This window comes from Pyxicephalus adspersus, chromosome 6 (assembly GCF_032062135.1).
Source record: "Pyxicephalus adspersus chromosome 6, UCB_Pads_2.0, whole genome shotgun sequence".
NCBI classification, from domain to species: domain Eukaryota; kingdom Metazoa; phylum Chordata; class Amphibia; order Anura; family Pyxicephalidae; genus Pyxicephalus; species Pyxicephalus adspersus.
Window position 1 is genome coordinate 78110041 of NC_092863.1, and position 20866 is coordinate 78130906.

Consider the following 20866-nt stretch of genomic DNA (forward strand, 5'->3'; position numbering starts at 1 on the left):
GAGCTCCAGCAGGAAGAGATACCAACTATGGCGACTGCTGGGGTTGAAATTTTACTACTGGAATGCCAAAGAGTTGCTTACAGTTTTTTTTACTGCCCCTACTATTTATATAAGAAAACAAAGTAAAGAATATTTCCTCATCCTAATGGAGGCAGCAAGAGTGCCAACATTGTATTTCCAGTGCAGAAATCTCTTTACTTGGGGTCTGTGAAACTTTAACCGAACTCAACATCCAAGTAAAAAATTTTGATGGACTAAATGTTAAACGTTGCACTCTCATCAGTTTAAACAATATAGAATATTAGTACCCATACCATTGTTTAGTCTACAGAGATGAAATAGAAATTATTATCTTTCAATAAAGAAAGTAATATCTCTCAACAACAATGCAGGACCAGCAAGCATGTACAAAATAAGGGGTCCACACTGCTTCTGTATTATAAGTGATGACATAGAGAAGATTTGTGGAACCAGTTGTCAGCGTTAGAACCAGAGAGAGATAAAAATCATATCCATGTCTTAGATTCAGTTCAACTTTACACACACAGACACATATTAAACAGGAGGTCAGAAATGGCATTCTCCATTTTCCTTTATGCCAATTTAGTATGAGCCTTGCAGTCTACTCTACAGCAGAGCTCAGAAAGGGGGAGGGAGTAAAAGTACAAGGAGCCAATCAGATGTGCTGCAGTTTCAGATTCATTGTCGGGTGTGGAGGAAAAGAGTAAGTAAAAGTGAAATCGCAGGATAGAAAGATCAAGTCCCTTCTTTTTGCCAGGCAGGATTGTAAATCTCATTACTTTATAAAGAAAAATACCTGTGGTAGGTATAGGTGTGACAGTTCTAATTAGAAATTATAAAGTTTAGTGGGATGTGGAAACATAAGGAGAAAAAGAGAAAGGGAAAGAAGTGCATGCTTTTTGGGTTTGTAAAAATAACCTTTTCAGTTCATATTATACTTGCTGTCTCAGCCAAATAATATTTTTGGGAGTTAGATTATGGATGCAGAGTTGAAGAAAACTTTCACTTAAGCCAACAAGAAGCTTGTGTTTTGCAGAAAATCCCTAAAACTTTCTTCTTTTAAGAGAACTTCTGGAAAAGAATTTGACAGCGGTTGTGGGCTGTGTAATTACTGTACTTGCCAGGAAGCTCTATTCCCTTTGCGATTGTTATTGTCACAGTGCAGCCTACACCTTGTCACTTCTTTCTTTCTGCATAATACACTCTGTTGAATTAAGTGCTTAGTCAAATACTTACTACAAAAAGGCTTATTTGTTCTGCAAAATATCATTAGAAGTGAAAACCTGACACAAATAATCAACCAGTGCATAAAATAAAGGTATACAAATATATAGGAGCTATCACTCAGAAATTCCTAGACATTTAGTATTTTATATCATGGCGCAAACCAAAACTTGGAATGTGACATGTGACGCATACACTCTCTAAGCCGAACCCTTAACCAAGATTTTCCAGTTTGCAAGGCAACAATATAAGTACCAGCAAACTGAAAGAGTAGCTTAGGCAGATATACTAAGCTTGTAACCCTCAACAAACACAAAGTGACCACCACTTGTTTTTTTGGAAGCATGTAGAGGTCACAGCAACCACTGCTGCAGTTCTGTTCTTTATCACTTGCTGCTACACCTTACTTTCTAGATAGAGCATTCAACTTAACCATTTAAATATAATTTTACCAAGATAAAAGAAAAAACTGCATACAATATTTACAGAAAAATACTATAAAACAGACATATGAAGCAAAAGGATATAAACATAAGGAGCATTTTTTATGCTCTAGTCCACTTGCTGCTTGGTACTAAGTCAGAGTTTGGATCTATGGTTTGAAGCTTGAGTTCAATCCAAGGCTGCGTACACACGTGCAATAATTATTGTTTGAAACGAACGACCGTTTGTTCGCAAATCATTAACAATTAAAGCGCACAATGACTGGCCAACAACGCTGGAAATGAACTACCATCCCGGTGGATTTGGTTGGGCAATGGTAATTCACAATCTATTGTGTGTATGGTCGTTCAGTGATCGTGGATGGTTTTGCGGTACACTTTCTCCCTTACATGTCACTTCCTCCATCATTCAAACGATCGTATCTAGCGTGTGTACACTATTGGTGGATTATTTTTGAACGATCATATCGTTACCACATGTACAGAATTGTGCACAATACGATTGTTTAAATTAATCGTGCATAATCGTTGATCTGTTGTTAGTCGTTCGTTTTCTAGCGACAATTATTGCACAAGTGTACCTAGCCTAAGTCACTGGTGACCCTCAGTAATTACCGTATTTTTCGGACCATAAGACGCACTTTTTTTCCCCCTAAAGTGGGGGGAAAATCAGGGTGCGTCTTATGGTCCGAATGCATATTTTTTTACTTACCTGTATCCCCGCCGGTCCCCACAGCCAGTGTCCTCCTCTGTGTTCCCCTGTGTTCCAGCGTGCGGCACTTGTGCCCGCCCACGAAGGCGGCGCCGATTGATTTGATGAATGCCGATCGGCGCCGCCTTCATGGGCGGGCACAAGTGCCACACGCTGGATCTCAGGGAAACACAGAGGAGGAACACAGACAGAGGCAGATAGCAGCCAATGTCTGTGTTCCTCCTCTGTGTTCCCCTGTGTTCCAGCGTGCGGCACTTGTGCCCGCCCAGGAAGGGCGCGCCGATTGTTTTCATGAATGCCGATCGGCGCCGCCTTCATGGGCGGGCACAAGTGCCACTCGCTGGATCTCAGGGTAACACAGAGGAGGAACACAGACAGAGGCAGATAGCAGCCAATGTCTGTGTTCCTCCTCTGTGTTCCCCTGTGTTCCAGCGTGCGGCACTTGTGCCCGCCCAGGAAGGCCGCGCCGATTGATTTGATGAATGCCGATCGGCGCCGCCTTCATGGGCGGGCACAAGTGCCTCACGCTGGATCTCAGGGGAAATCAAATGAATTTTTTTTTTCTTGTTTTCCCGTGCGGAAAACCTGGTGCGTCTTATAGTCCGGAGCGTCTAATGGTCCGAAAAATACGGTATATGATTTTCTGATGATAAAGATAGAACCCTCAGCATTGTCTGCAGTGTGGGGGGATACACAATTGTGAGGGGTTGTTCAGTATTCCCCCACCCAAGCCAAAGGTGTGAAGTGTGTCCTTAGGTGGGTTGGATTTCTTTTATATTTCTTATCAAACAGGCCGTTCATATAGGTGATCCTATATTTCCACATGACAAGGTTTTACAATCTGTAAACAGGCATACATTTTCTAAGCAAGAATACAAGGGTTTATAGAGACAAGTCTTGCTAGGTCAATAATGTTCAATACTCCTTGTATGGCTAATGATTTATCCCAGTCTTCTGGGCATAATATTTTTTGAGTTTGTGCCTAATGAATGTGTACATTATTCTTATTTCATATAACTACTTTTTAGGAGTGTACCTTCATTACCATGGAAGCTAGGGATTAAGAATGAAATATGGCATTAGGATGTTGACCTTGGGTCACTGCTGTAAGCTTAGGGATGTGTATTGCAGATCAGCTCATTTCATGGCAGGCTATTAACAATAAGGTCTCTGGATTTAATTAATAACGTCACACAGCCACTGATGCAGAACACCCCCTGGACCCTTGCTCAGTAAACAGAGGAAGATAGATGGTTCGGGGACAGAGCATTACATGACAACAGCCTAGAATAGCAAAAGTTTATTTCAGTTAAGCTCTTTACAAACCTGGTGCCCAAACTGAAGCATGCAACACTTTTTGAGCCCCAGTAGTTGGAGAAATTATTTTTAAATGGGCTGTAAGGCAGTGGTCTCTAGCAGGCACATGTAACATGTCTCCAGTTTCTAAAAGTATCCAGCAGCAGATGTCCAACAAAATCCCAGCCTAGGAGAACCTGTTCCACTGCTGGCATATTTTGTGCTTCTAGTGTCTACCTAGAAGAATAGATTTCTGCAGAAGCTCAAGCTGGTAAAATGCCATGATAGTCAAATTTGTTGCTTCCTTAGGGGCAATATACAAAGGGCTACTATGTGACCAATCAATGTCTCTGGGCAGGGGCATGCGGGGAGAGATCCTAAAAGTTGCCTTGTTTTTAAAGGCAAATGATCTAACTCACTTTAGATAGAAACTGCTAAACCCAAATTTGAAACTACCGATATCCCTATATAGCAAAAACTAAATTAAACAACTATATGTTCAACAAGACATCAATTAATTTCTGAGTATAACTTACTCCCGGGTAAAGTATAAAGAACGATTAGAATCACAATGGTCCAAATAGGGAGGACTATATAATGGGTTATCCAAGTAACTGAAACTGAGGCAGTTACATTAGCATAGACTAGAAGTTTATAGCAGCATGACACTGAACCCCCCCAAGTGAGGGAAGAGTGGAAACGAAGGAAACAAGGCGTATTCAGTATGTACAGGTACGATATCACAAATGTGAATGGATACAATAAAAGGCATCACTGCTATCAAGTACTCTACTCATTTATATTCCTGTCACCTGTGTATTACCTATGCAAACATTATGTGCTTCTGTTTAACAACTGATAAGGATAAAGTGAGTGCACTACTGTCTGTATTTTTACTATTTTTTGCTTATCAAAAGGGTCTGATAGCAAATAGCGGATCCCGTATTAACAAAGGTAAATGTTTTCTTACATGATCTGCTGGCTGTGCATTTAGCAACATAGAAATGACAAACAACATCCTTACAAATAATGAAATGTACTGTCATAAGGGGACTTTACTGAGAACAGCTGCTTGCTCTGATAAGGGGAACACGTGTGAACAAACCATGAACCAATGATTGCACAAAATTAGTATTACATTTGAAAAACACCTTCCCGATCACTAATATTCTTTGTGGGGAAATTATTGATAATGGTGGAAAGATAATTCTATATTTGTTTCTAAACTCTTCATTTATTAAGCCTATCCTTTAATTCCTTATTGTGAAAGAACAGCCTTTTTAAAAAGACCTATAACAATGTAGCAAAACAGAAATGTACAAACATAGTGAGGAAAGACATGCAATGGGAAAGATTTATTAAAGCACTCCAAGGCTGGAGAGGATACACTTTCATTAGTGAAGCTGAGTGATCCAGCCTTGGAGAGCTTTAAAAATCAGGCCCAATAAGTCTACAAGAGTAAAATAAGAAAGTAAGGTCTTGATCACATCCAATGTATACCATTCTATCTCCCCCATTTAGTAATCTCTATGGAATATTCCGTCCGCTAGCATTTCCAAGTGATTATTATTTTATTTATTCCTGATTCTGTCCATAAAAAAGTTAGGCTTCTAATATACTGCTTAGATAATCTGGCAATAGAAAAGCCTTTGTCACATAAGGTGCTGACAGTAAACAGTAATAGAAACCGAGGGATGAAATGCTGGCATGGGGATTCTCTAGTTTAATGGGCCAGGAGTATCAAGTCAGATCTACTACTAGCCGATCTTTCCCCACATTGCTGTATAATCCAAAGTGCTTTTGTTATGTCATTTTCTGCTTCACTTGTAAAATCATTTAATAAACTGTATAAGTGACACAGGGTTCCCCCAACTTTCTCCATGAGTCAAAAGCCACTAATTTAAATTTAACTTACAGCATCATCTGCAGGTAAAGTACAGTATCTTGGTCTACTAATCAGCTGGTGTCCATGGTAAGAATGACTATGTAGTGGAATTATTTGTGTATTTTACTACATAGAGGGAACTGGTGACATTTTAGTGTCTTAAAAAAACCCTTTAGTTATAATCATGATAAATATGAAGACATATTAAGTTTGCATGTACTTTGTAATAATGATTGTGTTTCTTTTCCCTAGGCAGTATAGTCTATCTGGGCATGATGATTGGAGCGTTCTTTTGGGGAGGCCTAGCAGACAAAGTTGGACGGAAACAATCTCTACTAATATGCATGTCTGTCAATGGATTCTTCGCCTTTCTGTCCTCCTTTGTCCAAGGATATGGATTATTTTTAGTCTGCCGATTACTTTCTGGATTTGGGTAAGTTGACATTCTCTCTGTTATATGTATTTATTATACACTGTATATATTTTTAGTGGACAGCCACTAAATATATTGTTGACAGTGTGTTTGTGTCATGTGTATAAGTTTTCATAGGACTACACATGGTGAGGACCTCCAAGGGTTATGAATGATGTGAAAAAAGCAAAGTTTTGACTGCTAACAGAAAAATTAAAATAGTAAAACCCATCAGGGATTCACTCTGTTAATCCAAAATTCCCTTGCTGAAAAATTTTACAGGCCAGACTTTCTGGAACTGTTCTTGTGCACGGCTGCCAATATCAGTTGAGCCTGTAACAAACAATATTTACAATATATAATAATTAGATTATATATAAACTATATATATTATATATTATGGACAGGTGAGGCTTCTTCTCTTTTGTTACCTGTGAATTCATGAATAGGCTGTAGTGCAGCTTGGAGACTATTTTTCATACATGGATGCAGGCTGCCTTGGTATATCTTCTCTATTCCCATTGGAGTGTGTGGAAAAAATATTGTTCAAGAGCTATAATTCATACATATATTCAGTGTCAGAGATTGGTTCTAGAAGTTTTGATGCAGAGATATGTCTATTCTAAAGTCCCTGACATTAATCCAGTCTGTACCTATTTAATGTACAGTGCTGCGAAATATGTATGTACGCGAAATACTGTATTAATCCTGTTTATTATTATTATTATTATTATTAGTAATAATAATAATACCTCTGCACTGACCCTCCTACTGTCTTCTGTCACTCACCTCTTCTGCACCAGCACCCTTTACATAAAACCAATGTTTTTGGTGCACCTGTTGTTCTGGTGCTGGAACCTTTATTTTATTTAGTAATAATTTATTACCAATTTATACATATCACTTAGTAATTCGGGAGTCTAGGTTTGCAAGTGACACATATGTTTCTAAATTGTAAAATAAAAGCAGAAGTAAACAGAAAAAACACTCACCTTTACCTTCACAATTTTGTTGATCCCTTCTGGACTGGGTCCCGCGTCATCCTTCTTTGTCCATGCAGGGTGCAGCCATTTTCGTTTCTCTTCTTCCCCCTTATTCCTACGCCATTCGATCTGGCACTGCACAGACGCAAGATCAGGTGTTCTAGATGGGCAAAAAAAGAGTGTTAATCTCACTATGCGTGCGTGATGTCGCCATTTTTACCCCATTGAAGCAAAAGCTCCTTCTGTTCATGCCCAAGCAGCCAGAAGCCCCCAGGGATCTATGATGCATGTATCCCAGGAGGCTCTGCACTCCTATTCTGTCTAGATTGCTGCGGCAATAAAAACAGAACAAGAATCCCTTCTTTTTAAAACAAAGGATTTAAACCCCCTCTCCTGAAAAAAGAAGCTACATTTTACTTTATATAAAAGGGCTGTCTACCCTTTTTTGTAAGGTAAAACTTTTAGTTTACATGCGCTTGCATTGATTGCTCTACACTTTACTGGTTCAGTTCAAATGACAAAAATCACAATGATTCTGGAAATGCACGTAATGTTTTACGGCACGTTGTTTTGTATTGGTACAAATTTTGAAAACATTAACTTTTACTGTCAATAAATTGATAAATCGTAATTGAAACACATCATTTTCCCATAAACATTTTTGAGTACCTAAATTAAGGGCATCAATGTTATTTGGATTTTCCTAAAAAAATAAGAAAGATACATGAATGTCCAAGGTTTAAGACCTTATAATGTGTAATTGCAAAAGTTCAGTTATCAATCCATTGTTGTATTAACAGTTCGCTATTGCAACTTGTTATTGTATTTACTTGCCCCTAAGCCATCCAAGATATGTGGAAGCAAGTAATTGGTTGTGTTAATTAAGCCACCCCCTAATGAGCATTCTCATTATATTCTCCTGCACATGTCTAGTCCCTTTAAGGGGAGGCTTTAATGTTAAAGTAATTTATTGAATGTGTGTGATTTGTGTAACTACCTTATATTTTTTTACAAGTTATCCCACAATGACATGATGAATTCTCCTGTCAGTGGGGGATCCCCGGGCACTAGAGGTTAAATGAGGACAAGTCTCCCCATTCATTCACCTCTAGTGGTCTGTGATTGGCTGAGGAAAGGTAAACCCTGATGACAGCTCAAGCATCATCAGGGTTTACCTTTCCTCAGCCAATCACAGCTGATTGGAGGCACAGGAGTGCTTCCATTCAGGTGTGACTGCAGATGAACTCTCAATGGAGTTGCCAGCTCCGTTCCCCTGATTGTTTTTGCAGTTCTACACAGTAGAACCTTAATGGTGTTCGAATTTGGTGTTCGATCACTCGAAAAATGTCGGGCTATTCAATCAAATAGCTGCCGAATCGAACACTGAGCTGTTCGACCAACACTAACCAGCACCATTCATGACACATAAGTGATGAAGAGGTGGGGTAGCAGAGCATACAATAGGTGAAGGACTATGTCCAATTAGTGATAAAAGGGTGGGTATGGTGGGCAGGTTTTCTGTGCCTGCCAGAAAGTAAAGATGTATACTTAGATGTAAAGTTATATTTACCCAAGGTCCCTCTGAGAGATTTCTTTTCAGCTACTTTCCTGTACACACAACAAATGTAGAAAAATGTATCTAAGGAAAGGAAAATCAGCACAATTCTCATTGGAACAGGTTTCCTAACTGAAAAAATCTCCCTCCACTCCTGTTCTGCTGACAGCTCAGAAGTTGGTATTTTGACCAACTTTTCATTTGACTTGAATGGAGGTGGGAATGTGATGATAAAAACATCAATAACCTGAAAAGGATTCTAATATTTCAACCTTATCTGTAAAATAATAAAATGGCTATAAATATACTTGAAATAGATTTGATTCATCATATTTTCTGACTTAAATAAGTCTCAATAAATCTTTTAAAAAGAGGGGTTTTTTTATGGAACATTCACATTTAGGACTTTTTAGAACTAGCTGTGTCTCAAGAGCAGGGTCAGAAGACGGACCCCCTGGAGGTGGAGGCGCACTGGCCAGAGCCGCAGACCACGTCTTCCGTATGGAATTGCAGGCTCAGGGTGGTGGGTGGGTTGTGTCTCTGGTGGTTCTGGTATCATGACGTCACTCCGAGGGAGGTTTCTTCCCCTTTGAGTGACACATAAGCAGGGGTGTAGTGGGGTGGACATGTGCCATGCCCCCTCTTCTTTTTTTTTTGAATACACCCCTGCTTATTTTATATTCTCAGCTACCAACATTTTTTGCTTCTGCTTCTTCAAAAGAGCGAGATAAAGACACAAATCTATGAGCAAGCAAATGAGCGAGAGAACATTAGCCCAATATCCCTTAGTATACTTGAAAGGAGTAGCAAAACTCTTTTCAACCTATCCCATAGTGTATGAAAAGCAATTTCCCAAAGTCCAAAAAATGTAATTTCTACATGGAGGTGGCCAGACCAACGCACAAGAGAGAGGCTCTCCACGTGCATGGAGCTGTGAACGGTTTAATAATTGTGATGCAGATAGACTGAGTTGTGCTGCCAGTCCATATGGTATAGTCGAGGGACTGGTCACAGATGTGAGCAATGTAGTTTGTAGTGTTAATTGGAATATTTAGTGATGCAACAGCTCTCAATTTAAACAAATATTATATTGGTTTTTAATTAGCATAAAGGATGGCTTTAATAAGTCTTTTACAGAGAATACACAAGCTTCAATTTCCAGCAAATGGTCCGCAGGTGAATTTACCAGGTTTAATAATTTTTATGAAATAGCTATCAGCTCCAGGCTTTGGCCAATTAATTGTTACGCATTAATTCAAATTATCATGGTTATAGGACTGACATAAGATGGGCAGACTGTTTTTTCCCATAAAGATCTGGCTAAAGTGAAGTTTTTTTTGCTTACATTTTGCTTCTTTACATTTAAAATAATAATTTCTGGTTTAAAAGCTGTCCCAGAAACCATTCCCTGACAATATTCAGGAAGAGACTGTAACTATCCCCATAATTCAGCAAATTTTGCAAACCATTTATCCAATAATTTAAAATGTGAATTTATACCTTATCCCTAGTTTGTAGAGTTTGGAGATGAATTAGGATCTGGCTGTAAACTCCTTAAAGATCAGTAACCCCCTAATAAGTGAAGCAAGAATGAGTATGATGGCCCTCAGAGCTTACAACATAAAACAATATTTGTGGCCCCCATTTTGCTTTCCTCCCAGTTTACCTCCAAAATGGGCTTTAAACAATCATTGTGATTTTTTGGTTTTGCACATAATACTATGGATATTATTTTACTAAAAAAAAATATTCGCTAAATAAATAAATATAATAACAAGTGTCATGTATTATTAAATCTGGATCAGTGATTAATGGAGTGAAGATCTTCTCCAGTCTGTATGCCAGCTTCATCAATACCCATTTGTCATGTTTTAGATAATGGGAATTTAGACAGGTCATAAATAACACTGAATTCTAAGTCAATAGCAATCCTCCTTCACACCTATTCATCCTAAATACAGTTTAGGTTTATATTGTGTATATCATAGATCATGTTAATATTTAATAACACTTTTTTATGTTTCAGTGAGTATATGAACAAAGTGGTACCCTTTAGGTGCAATAAGTTAGATGTATATATTTGGGCTAATTAATTAAAGCTCTCTAAGACTGGAGAGGATATACTATCATGAGGAAACCTAGGTAATCCAGCAAACCCATCACCCAGGTTCTCCTGTGATAGTTTATCTTTTCAAGTCTTGGAGAGCTTTAATAAATCAGGCCCTTAGTGTCAGTATATCAAGTGCAATAGTGCAGAGTGTAAAATCTATGTTGTATCATATGAAAACATTTATTATCTCTTCTGTAGTTAAGTCTCACTCCTCTCCACTCATTATGGATTTCAACCAAAGATGGCAGGGAGACCCCCATGCACCTGGCCTAATATATTTAATACAATATTCAATTCACTGAGAGGGGAAGCTGGGTATTTGCATTGATTATTCAGATTGAGATGATATCTGGGCTGCTATTGCAAAGTGCTTTCCTAATATCTTGACCCAGGAAAATGCTTATAAGATTCTTTTTCTCATATTGCTCATATTGCAGTGTTTTCAGAAATGCTCACCTGATGGCACAAAGTTCCATTTTTGGTCCTGTCCTAGAGCAGTAAAATTGTAGATGAGAGTATATATATTCCTATATGTACTATTCTTCACATTGAGCTTTGGTGAAACCCCCTATAGGGCTGGCTAAATAAACCAATACTCACCATTTCTAAGGCTGTGCAGGAATTGGTTGGTTTTATATTTAGTGCTGCTAAACAGACTATTGTGCATTCCTGGAAATCACCCTCCCTTTGCATTCAAGTAGTTATCCATTGAATAAATGTTGTTATGATTAATGAAACATTGAGTTCCATTACATTGGATAAACATGCCATATTTCTCAATATATGGTCTCCATGGATTGATCATACTGAACCAATGCTTGAATCTTTATTGGTTTGAGATTATAGATATCAAATCCTGTCTGGAGCCTCTTTTCCCTCTCTTCCCCTTCCCCTTTTTCCCTTTCCTGTGTGTATTGTTCCTCATTTTTAATAGATGGAACATTACTTTCACCTTCTCATTGTGCCAGGGAATTGTTTTTTTTCTTTTTTACATATTTTACAATTACTATTGCTATGTTTTTATTGATCAAGCTTCTTTGTGTTCTGTTTGCTTTATACTTGTACCATGTTAGTTGATTTCTAATGTGTGACTACTCTTTATTTTGTATTTTTTTCTAATTTACTCTCAAAAAAATATTGTTAAAGCAACCTTTATATAAATGTTATCTACGTAGCCATAATGCAAATAATAATTACATGCCACGAGGGCTCAACAGCAAAGCTTTGATGCCTTTTACCCCCAATGACCTCCCTTAGGTGGCACCTGGTGATCATTGTAATTATTCTCAGCATATGCTTAAATCAAAGACAGATAGCAAAGAAGCTGTAAGAATAGTCAGTACAACAACAAAGACTAATGATGTGCATACATTGTGGTATGGTCAGGGGGCAGTACAGGGGACTTACTTTTAACCTTAATTTTGCAGCTAAATTTGCTGTACTCTGAATTTCACCACCCCTTTAGCAATCTGTGAGCCTTAGTAAATATCCTAAACCCAGCCACAAAAGGCATCAGCAGAAAGTCATTGTTTAGTAGTCTGCAAGAAATATAAAGGTAAAAGTGAATATGAAGATAGGTAATGTTATACCACAATTACTCTAATACCAACTTATTTTAATTTCTATCACTTAATGTTTTCTTAAAATTTGAATTCAGTGATCCATGTGGATGACCTGACTCAGGGCATCCTTAGCAGAGCAAGTATTCAATGCACATACAGTAGCTTATACCTACAGAAACCCATTACATATGCATTTTGAATGCATAATGAAGACAGGGAACAAAGGTCATATGTATCTAACACAGGGTGCAGGAGTCAGTAATCTGTAAGGTATTACGTAAGTAGCACATAACAGAGAATTCAGGGGTTAACACACACAAACTTTTTTACATATATAATATTTTTAATGTGGAAATGTTGCTGCCCCTACCTCTCTGCAAATTGTTTAATGTATAACTGCATAATAAATGGGGATTTTATTCATTTCCTGGTATTGACCTTTATTGATGACAGACTTGGCATTGCTCCCAATGATCCTAAAACAGAGCAGAACAATGTTTTTCTGAGTGTCGTTTTTAGATTTAGTATAGATATGAAAACTGCAGTTGTCATTTAACTTATTAAATACCTATTATTCTTTGATGATTTCATAATTTTTTTAGGATTGGAGGAGCACTACCAACTGCATTTTCATATTTTTCGGAAGTTCTTGCAAGAGAGAAGCGAGGGGAGCACCTGAGCTGGTTGTGTATGTTTTGGATGATCGGTGGAATATATGCATCAGCCATGGCCTGGGCTATAATTCCACACTACGGTAAGCAAAATCTTCTCTTCCTACCCAGAAGGATAGAAAACACATATATATGGTGCCAATTTATATATTGGAGCTACAGTGGAGTTTAATCTCAGTCATTTGTTTAAGAGGGTAATTTATTAAACTGTGGCTCAAAGATTCTATGTCATGCTATTTTCATCATTTTCTTGTGTTTTTGGGTGGGACGGAAGCACCACATATCAAGGAAAAACACCCCAAATTTTACTATTGATACTTTTCGCACTGAGAAAACCATAACTTTATTACCTTGTAGCAATATTCTAAATGTCTCTTTCCCACACACACATTGGGCGGAATCCCAGGGTACACAGAAATGGGTACACCCAGAATCATTCTTGTGACTATGACAATTGTTACTGCAAAAGTGAATCCGGAGATTTTGCAAAAAATCTAGTAATATCTTTGCTTTTTATATTAACTTATTTTCTAAAAAGCCAGAACAGCATTTTAGGCATATCTATTAGGGAATTTTAGGAGATAATCTATGATTTTTGGCAACATATCTCTGATGTTGATGCTCATGGAAATGCCAGTTACACAAATTATCATGCATGCCAACCTCCCCTAGTATGCTTGGAGCTTAACTTGTTCCAATGGTAGAACATGCCAGCTTCATTGCAACTTTTGGGGCATCTGAGGGCTTAAGCAGGATACATTTTACTTATTCAGGTATCAGGCTATAATAAATCCAACATCTAAATTTAATTTAGATTAGTTTGTCCCTGGCAGACATAACAGTTTAGGGAAATCCAAAGTAAAAAATGAATCCAATTTCCAGACAGTTCGATGAGTTTTGCTTGTATAACTTTAATTCACCTAGCTAAAATACTGCTGCACTTAGCCTACAGGAAACAAAATTAATGGAAATGCACCAACTGTTTCTCAGAAAATAAAACAGCTAATAGGAAAGGTAAAACATCCAGATTGCTCAGCCCCGAGTGAAATGAAAAATGTTTGGGCAGATGTTTTATTAAATAAACTAACGTTAAGGAAAATGTATTCAAGAGATGCTTATCAATAAATGTGAAGGGAAATGTGGACAGCATGCAAATACCATTGTGCATATGTGTACTCTTTTCACCTAAAATATTTTTTCTTCTTTGAAGGCCCTGTACAAATAAGAGTCAGCACATGGTATTGAGAGCACACTCCTGGTGACTGTAAGGGGTTCCTAAAACCTGAGAACCTAGAGTGTACTCTGTAAAAGAAGAAGGGTTATTCTTTCCTAGCTTGCAGGTGGGGATGGCGGGTTAATTTTCCTTTTCGTAGAGCTCTGGGTGCCGCAGCTAAATTACCCATCTGGGTGTGTTGGATACCTGATCCCCTGATGGGTGCTGTGGTTCATTCAAATGACTGCACACCATTATTGTGTCCTGTAGTGACATTTGGGGTTTTGGGGAAATAAGGCCGGTAGGGAACATGCTATCTAACACAAATAGCAGTAGCAGTGGTTCACCAAGTCCAATCTAGAAGGTGGACATCCCTAATAGGGACTCAGTAAGTATCAGGAACCTGAAATGGGTCCATATATTATCTACTCTATACAAAACAAGTTTTAGACAAAGCATTCCTTTCCATAATGGTACATGGTGCTTACATGAATGTGGGCTCTGGGTCTTGTCAGAAAACTTCAGGTTTTGGGAACAAATACAATACAAATACTGTACAAATTTTGGAACATGTGCACATACACTTTTCTTTAATAGCTGAGAAATCGAGTCAATCATGTGAAAATACAGTGATCGATTTGAAATCCCATTGGTTACAAAGAATTGTTACAAGAATTAATTGTGGTGTGCAATAGTTTGATTCATTGATTTGTGATCAACAGTCAACATTTATCAAATTGAAGGTAATCAAATTGAAAATTGATCAAACTTGCCTGCCTAGGATGACTCCACCCGCTTTTCTTGTTGGATAGGGAAGGGTTTTCAAGGAGTCAAAGACTTCATTACCAAAAACCGGGTTTACTTCTTTGCCTCACTCCAGAATTCATATGATGTCCCCCTCCAAACTCTTCCCATACTTTCAAAATAAGCACATGTACAGACCACTATGGGCTTCTCAAGCTCCCCTTTGTTCTTGTTGGTTTGAGAGCATTTGCACCAGGAACCCGCTCGGCAAAGGTATCCCTTCTCTGATCTACCACCTATCATCGGGCATCTATTGTTCCCAGTGGGAATCAGATATCCGCTGTCGACTAGACAAGTCCCAGTGGGAGCAAATATGACATGTGGTAGCTTGTGGTTTCTTGAATGTGACATTTTTTGAAGCCAATGAAGTCTTCCTATGCTTGTACATGGTACCACTTCCCCTGGCTACATTTAGGTATTCCCTCTCTGCTTTCATGTTTGTGGATCTGTAGGTTCGCTATCTCACATCTGATGGGATTGTCTTCAAATAAAATGCTTTTGGATAAGCACGTACCAGATTATCTATACTCTTCTGGAAAGAAGCCTCCAGAAGGACCTGTATGAAGCCCTCCTGTTACACCTCATGGTTGGACCAAACATCAGACCAAGTTGCTTATGTTTGTATTTACAGCTGCGAAACAGACCCTAGCAAAAGCATGGTGCTCAAGCGCCTAGGTGGTCAAGCAAGGCTCGGGTCAAGTGGAAAGTCATGTAGTATTTCTCTAATAAATCTTTGGCAGCCAACTTACCAAATAGGTTGCCTGCTTTTTGAAAAACATAATCACCTTGGATTGTACATTACTTTCCAAGCAACTTTGACACCAATTTCTATCTTTGAAGTTGATTTGTACCCAATCTACCACTCTACCCTCCCCTTTACTTTCCTCAATTCTCTCATCGTGACTACAGATTACTTTCTACATTTCCTCTTCTTACTTCCTTCCTACCTTGAAACCCTCTACTCTAGCTAGCCAGTGTAAGGCTGCAAGACCTTAAGCGTGTAGCATTTATTGGGACATGGCTGTTTATGGCTTCTTTTGTTAATGCTGCTTCATATCTGTGAGTTTATATAGTTTTTCATAGAGTGAGAGTTGTGTATATGATTCATGCTTTGGAATGTCTTTGTGCTTCTTTTCAATTGTCTTTAATTTTGCCTGTATCCTATATTTATTCTTATACTTTGTTTAACATCCAAAACATCCAAGATAAATACTAAAGCAGAAAACTGATCAAAGTAAAGTTTATTAGTTTATGGATAATTATAGGTGTTCGTCCCAGGTGATTTAGGACACAGCACTGTCACATTCATAGCCCCACTTTATTATAGCAAAGAAGTAAGGGTGCAGGTGAAGCAAAAAAAGGCAGCAAGAGACCATAGGTACTTTTAAGGCCAAGTTAAATTTACAAAGAAATAAAGAAATGTATTTAAACACTACATTGTTTGAATCCCTTATACATAGTATGCAGCTAATTTTGGGTTTTTTTTCAACAAATAAGAAGCCAACCAGTAGAACAAATCCAAGCAAGAAGGGCAAAATGATACTGAAAATACAAATCCCTTACTTTTCTTCTGTAGGATTGGTTTCATTTAGGAAGCTTGTTTTGTCTCGAGTATAGTTGGTGTTGGATTATCTAACCAGTGTACAGTGAATTTCTACTTTCTGCTGAGTTTTATTACCGAAGTGACTACAGTGTGTGAAATCATTCAGGCATGTTACAGTTCATTACCCATAGCTCAGGACTCTGTCTTCCTATCTGTGCAGCTGCCTGACCGCACAGCCAAGGGTTTATAGAACACAATGCAGAGCTGTCATTAGCAATAATGCTTTCTTCAAGGCACACAGGTTTATTTGCCAAAAGGGACTTAGATGTGAAATCAGTGAGAACACTTATATGGAAAATATTTTGTTATTTTTTCCTCTTTTATTTTGCAATTTGGGCCTGTATGTTTTATTTGTTTAAGACAAGAACAGTCATAATACTCATTTAAACTATTAAAATGTTTTTAAACTGATGATTGAACAACCAATATGTCATTGAAGCAGCAGTGCTACTCCAATGACATAGTATTTATATTATTTTCCTTTGTGTTTTCATTTACCCTTGTTGTTTTGTTTTTCTGTTCCTTTTTGTATTATATGATATATACAAAAATCAATATAAAAAAGATTCAACCTAATATCAATATCATACATATAATTAGTAACCATGCCTGCACACTTACTATAGACAATTATTAATATTAATAATTAAAAATATCTTGTGTTCATTCGTTTTATATAACACATAAATCTGTAGCCCAACTAGGATCAGTTGGGTAGGAGTCCATTATATTATTATTATTATTATTATTATTAATAATAATATTATCAATAATAATAAACAGGATTTATATAGCACCAAAATATTACGCAGCACTGCACATGAAATAGGAGTTGTAAATGAGAGACAGAAACAGACAGTGACACAGGAGATGAAGAGGACCCTGCCCCGAAGAGCTTACAATCTACGAGGTGGAGGAAGTATCACACAATAGGAGGGGAGATATGTAGTGGTTGATGGGGTTATGAGTGAGGAAGTCATTGCTGTAACAAAGAAAGCGGCTGGGGGAGTATTTTTCTTTCAAGACAGAAAGGTAAGGGGGAAGAGAACTATGAAGGAATTTGAAGGCAAATCACAGAAGCTTGAATTTGATTCTTAGGTGAAATGGAAGCCAAAGGAAGTCCATAGTTTTCCTTGTCAATAGCATACCAGTAGATATCCTGAAGTACCCTGGGGTTATTTAAAATGGACCAGGATACAGATATGGCTTTTCTATTCTTGTTTGGAATTTTTAGATTATTTTCTGCATAGCACAATAAAGTTTGTATATACTATGAATAATAACACACAAGAGACATTATCAGATGCATTCTTGTACTTACCCGACTCAGAACTAACTTTACATTCATCTCATGTCTTCACTACAATCTGCCCCCACTTAAAGCTCTCCCATATAATGCTGTTGCATAAGAGTATTGTGTGAAGAGCTATGAAAGACATTGTGTGGGTTGAGAAGTGATTATTACCTGCTTTGAATATACTGTGGAGATGCAAGGCGCATCAGAAAGTGTGTAGCTTCTTCAAAATAATAATTGAACACCTCAGTGCCAGCTCTGCCTTTTTTTTCTGTTAACCCCATTGATGCCGTTACATTCATAATGATTTGGCAAGGTTTATATTTATCATGGATCTGCTGGAGCAGTGTCTGAGGCAGCAAGGAAAGGGGGGCATAAACCAGACCATTATTATTACCATTGTCCTTAAAGCTATATTCCAGGCACATTATTATTATTATTATTATTAAACAGGATTTATATAGCGCCAACATATTACGCAGCGCTGTACAATAAATAAATGTAGCTTTGCATTTACTAATACATAATTCTGTTTTATTGAAAGTAGTATAGGTACCTACATTTGAGTTATTATCAGCCTCTTGATGTCCCTTTATATCAGAGCTCAAACAGGGTGGAAGAAAATATACAAAAGGCCATTCGGTTGTGCTGTAGTGCTAAAAAATAAGCATGCTGCCAGGAGTAGGGAGTGGTGACAGAAATGAGCTTATTGGGTTGCTGCTTCTTTTTGTAATGTCCAGTTTGAGGCTGCATTATTGACGTTTAACATTTAGGCATGTAAAGACAGAAAATTTTTGCTGGAAATGATCATTCATGATAGTTTACTGATAGTAGTAAGCGATGTTCTGTACAGAGGGGAGGATGAATGCAAGGCACCCCATTACATATTCCTCCATAGAAAATGTCACAGTGAATCAATTACTGACATTATATATATATTATAAGACAATAACAATTGTTTGTCTCAGGCAACAACTATGCACTATGTGTACATAGCCTTCGTCATTCCTCTGACATCCAATAGTATTCTCCAAACCCAACCCTTCCCCGAACATGTGCTTCCATACCGTTCCAAATTCAGCCTCTGTCATGTGCAACCAAGACCCAACCAACACGATGTCCCCCAATAAAATAAATAAAAAACAGGCCATAGATGTGAGATTCTGAGCCATGTCAGGGACAAGCTAAAAGATTTAAAATCCACGAATCAGGTTTCAGTAATGGTTTTCATTAATGAACCATGAAATATTGAAGCAGGAGAATTCAATAAAAACTTGCTACAACAGTACTTTCTCATTATAAAAACTTGGAGACTTGCAGATAGGTTAATTGGCTTCCCCCAAAATTGACCCTGGACTGTATAATGACATATGATACTAGATTGTGTGCCCCTTTGAGAAACAGTTAGTGACATGACTATGCACTTGATATGCATTATATTCCATTGATATAAAATTTATTAATCCCCTGCTGCTGGATCTTGCAGAATAGGATTGTGTAGGAGTAAAAAGATATGATTAAGTGCTCAAAGTATGATTAAGTGCTCAAATGGATGTTACTCTTACAAACAAGGATAAGTGTGTGGTTATTTGTAGCAAAAAACAGCTATTCTGCTATGTTCTTATTCATAGCAACCAATGACAAATTATGGAAAAGCCATATTGAGGAAAAGTTCTTTCTTTGCCCACAGCAGACACCAGCCATCCCCTGCCCAGTACTCAGCATTAGGCCATAGCCACACACAGCATATTCCTACTTGTTCTTCCAGCCATTACCCCTACCTCTGTCCATCGACAATCTGAATCTCTGACAACATTAATTGAACACTGCAGAGGAGAGAAGAGCTGTAGGTGGTATGTGCTGTCTACACCTCTTGCATCTGCAGAGTACACAATCAAAGATTTCTAGTCCGGCTCTGACTGTTGAAGAAGCCATGTTGACATCACTTTACTAATCAGCGAACGGCGGGTGTTTGGAGTTTGTAGTCATTGTAATTAAATGTTGGCTACAGCCAAAGAGACTTCAGCTTTACCCAATATTTACCACAAATGCACTGCTACTAAAAATAAAAATAACTGACACAAGCTTAAGTTTATTCTGCTCAAAGTTTGCCTTTCCTGAATATCCACTTTTTTATTAGGTACCATATTTTTTACCTAGTAGGCAGATCGTTACTAGGTCTTGGCACTCCTTTTTCCTGCACAACAGCCATAAGCAACAAGGTGCTGGAAACATTCCTCAGGGATTTGGTACATATTGATGAAAACAGAACTGCCGTTTTTTTGACCTGTTCCACCACATTCCAAAGCCACTGTAATGGATTGAGATCTGGTGACTCTGGAGACCATCTGAGGTCAATACACTCTTGTTCAAGAAATCAGTTTGATATGATTTTACCTTTGTGACATGTTTTCCTGCTAAAAGTAGCCATCAGAAGTTCTGCAATCATAAAGGGATGGACATGGTAATCAGCAGTACTAAGGTAGGCTGTGGCCTTTAAACAATGCTTAATTTGGCCAACAAAATATCTCCCACGCCATTACGCCAGCGCCCTGTCCGTTTTTGGTGAGTGTGTGCAAATTGTAGCTTCATGTGCCTGTTCTTAGCTGAAAGAAGTGGCACCAAGTGTGGTATCTCGCTGCTTTAGCAGAATGTCTTTATGTTGTTTACATACCTAAATAGATTGAGGTGCTACTGTTTGATTGGCTAATTAGAGAACAGCAGTTTAACAGATGTACCTTTTAAAAAACTAATGAGTATAGGTAATGTGCACACCATGTTGATTTCAATTTTTGACTGCTGCAATCTGTATGCTGTGCTGCATGTTACACACGCTTGGCTGCTCTATACCCAATACACAAAGCAGAAAGATCAGGAATACTTATTGCACATTCTACACCAATGCAACCTTCTGCAATCACTTCCCGCAATACCCCTTCCCATCCCTAAACACTTTTTCAGCTGTTGCAAGGTGCTGGCAGGCTTAGGGGGAGTACACACTGAGGACAATATTGAGCTCACATATCAAGAAAATCCTGGGAGTCCACAAGGAAGCTGTGGCCCCAAAGTGGCAGACAG

The 20866-nt window shown here is 38.1% G+C and overlaps 1 protein-coding gene across 2 annotated transcripts in view; it reads left to right on the plus strand.

The window, feature by feature from the left end:
* Positions 1-20866, plus strand: part of SV2C (synaptic vesicle glycoprotein 2C) — a 98019-nt gene that overhangs the window by 51055 nt on the left and 26098 nt on the right. For both annotated transcript variants that reach the window (XM_072416285.1, XM_072416284.1), the window contains exons 3-4: positions 5834-6014; positions 12806-12957. In XM_072416285.1, coding sequence (XP_072272386.1) covers positions 5834-6014; positions 12806-12957 — 333 coding nt within the window. The remainder of the gene's footprint in view (positions 1-5833; positions 6015-12805; positions 12958-20866) is intronic.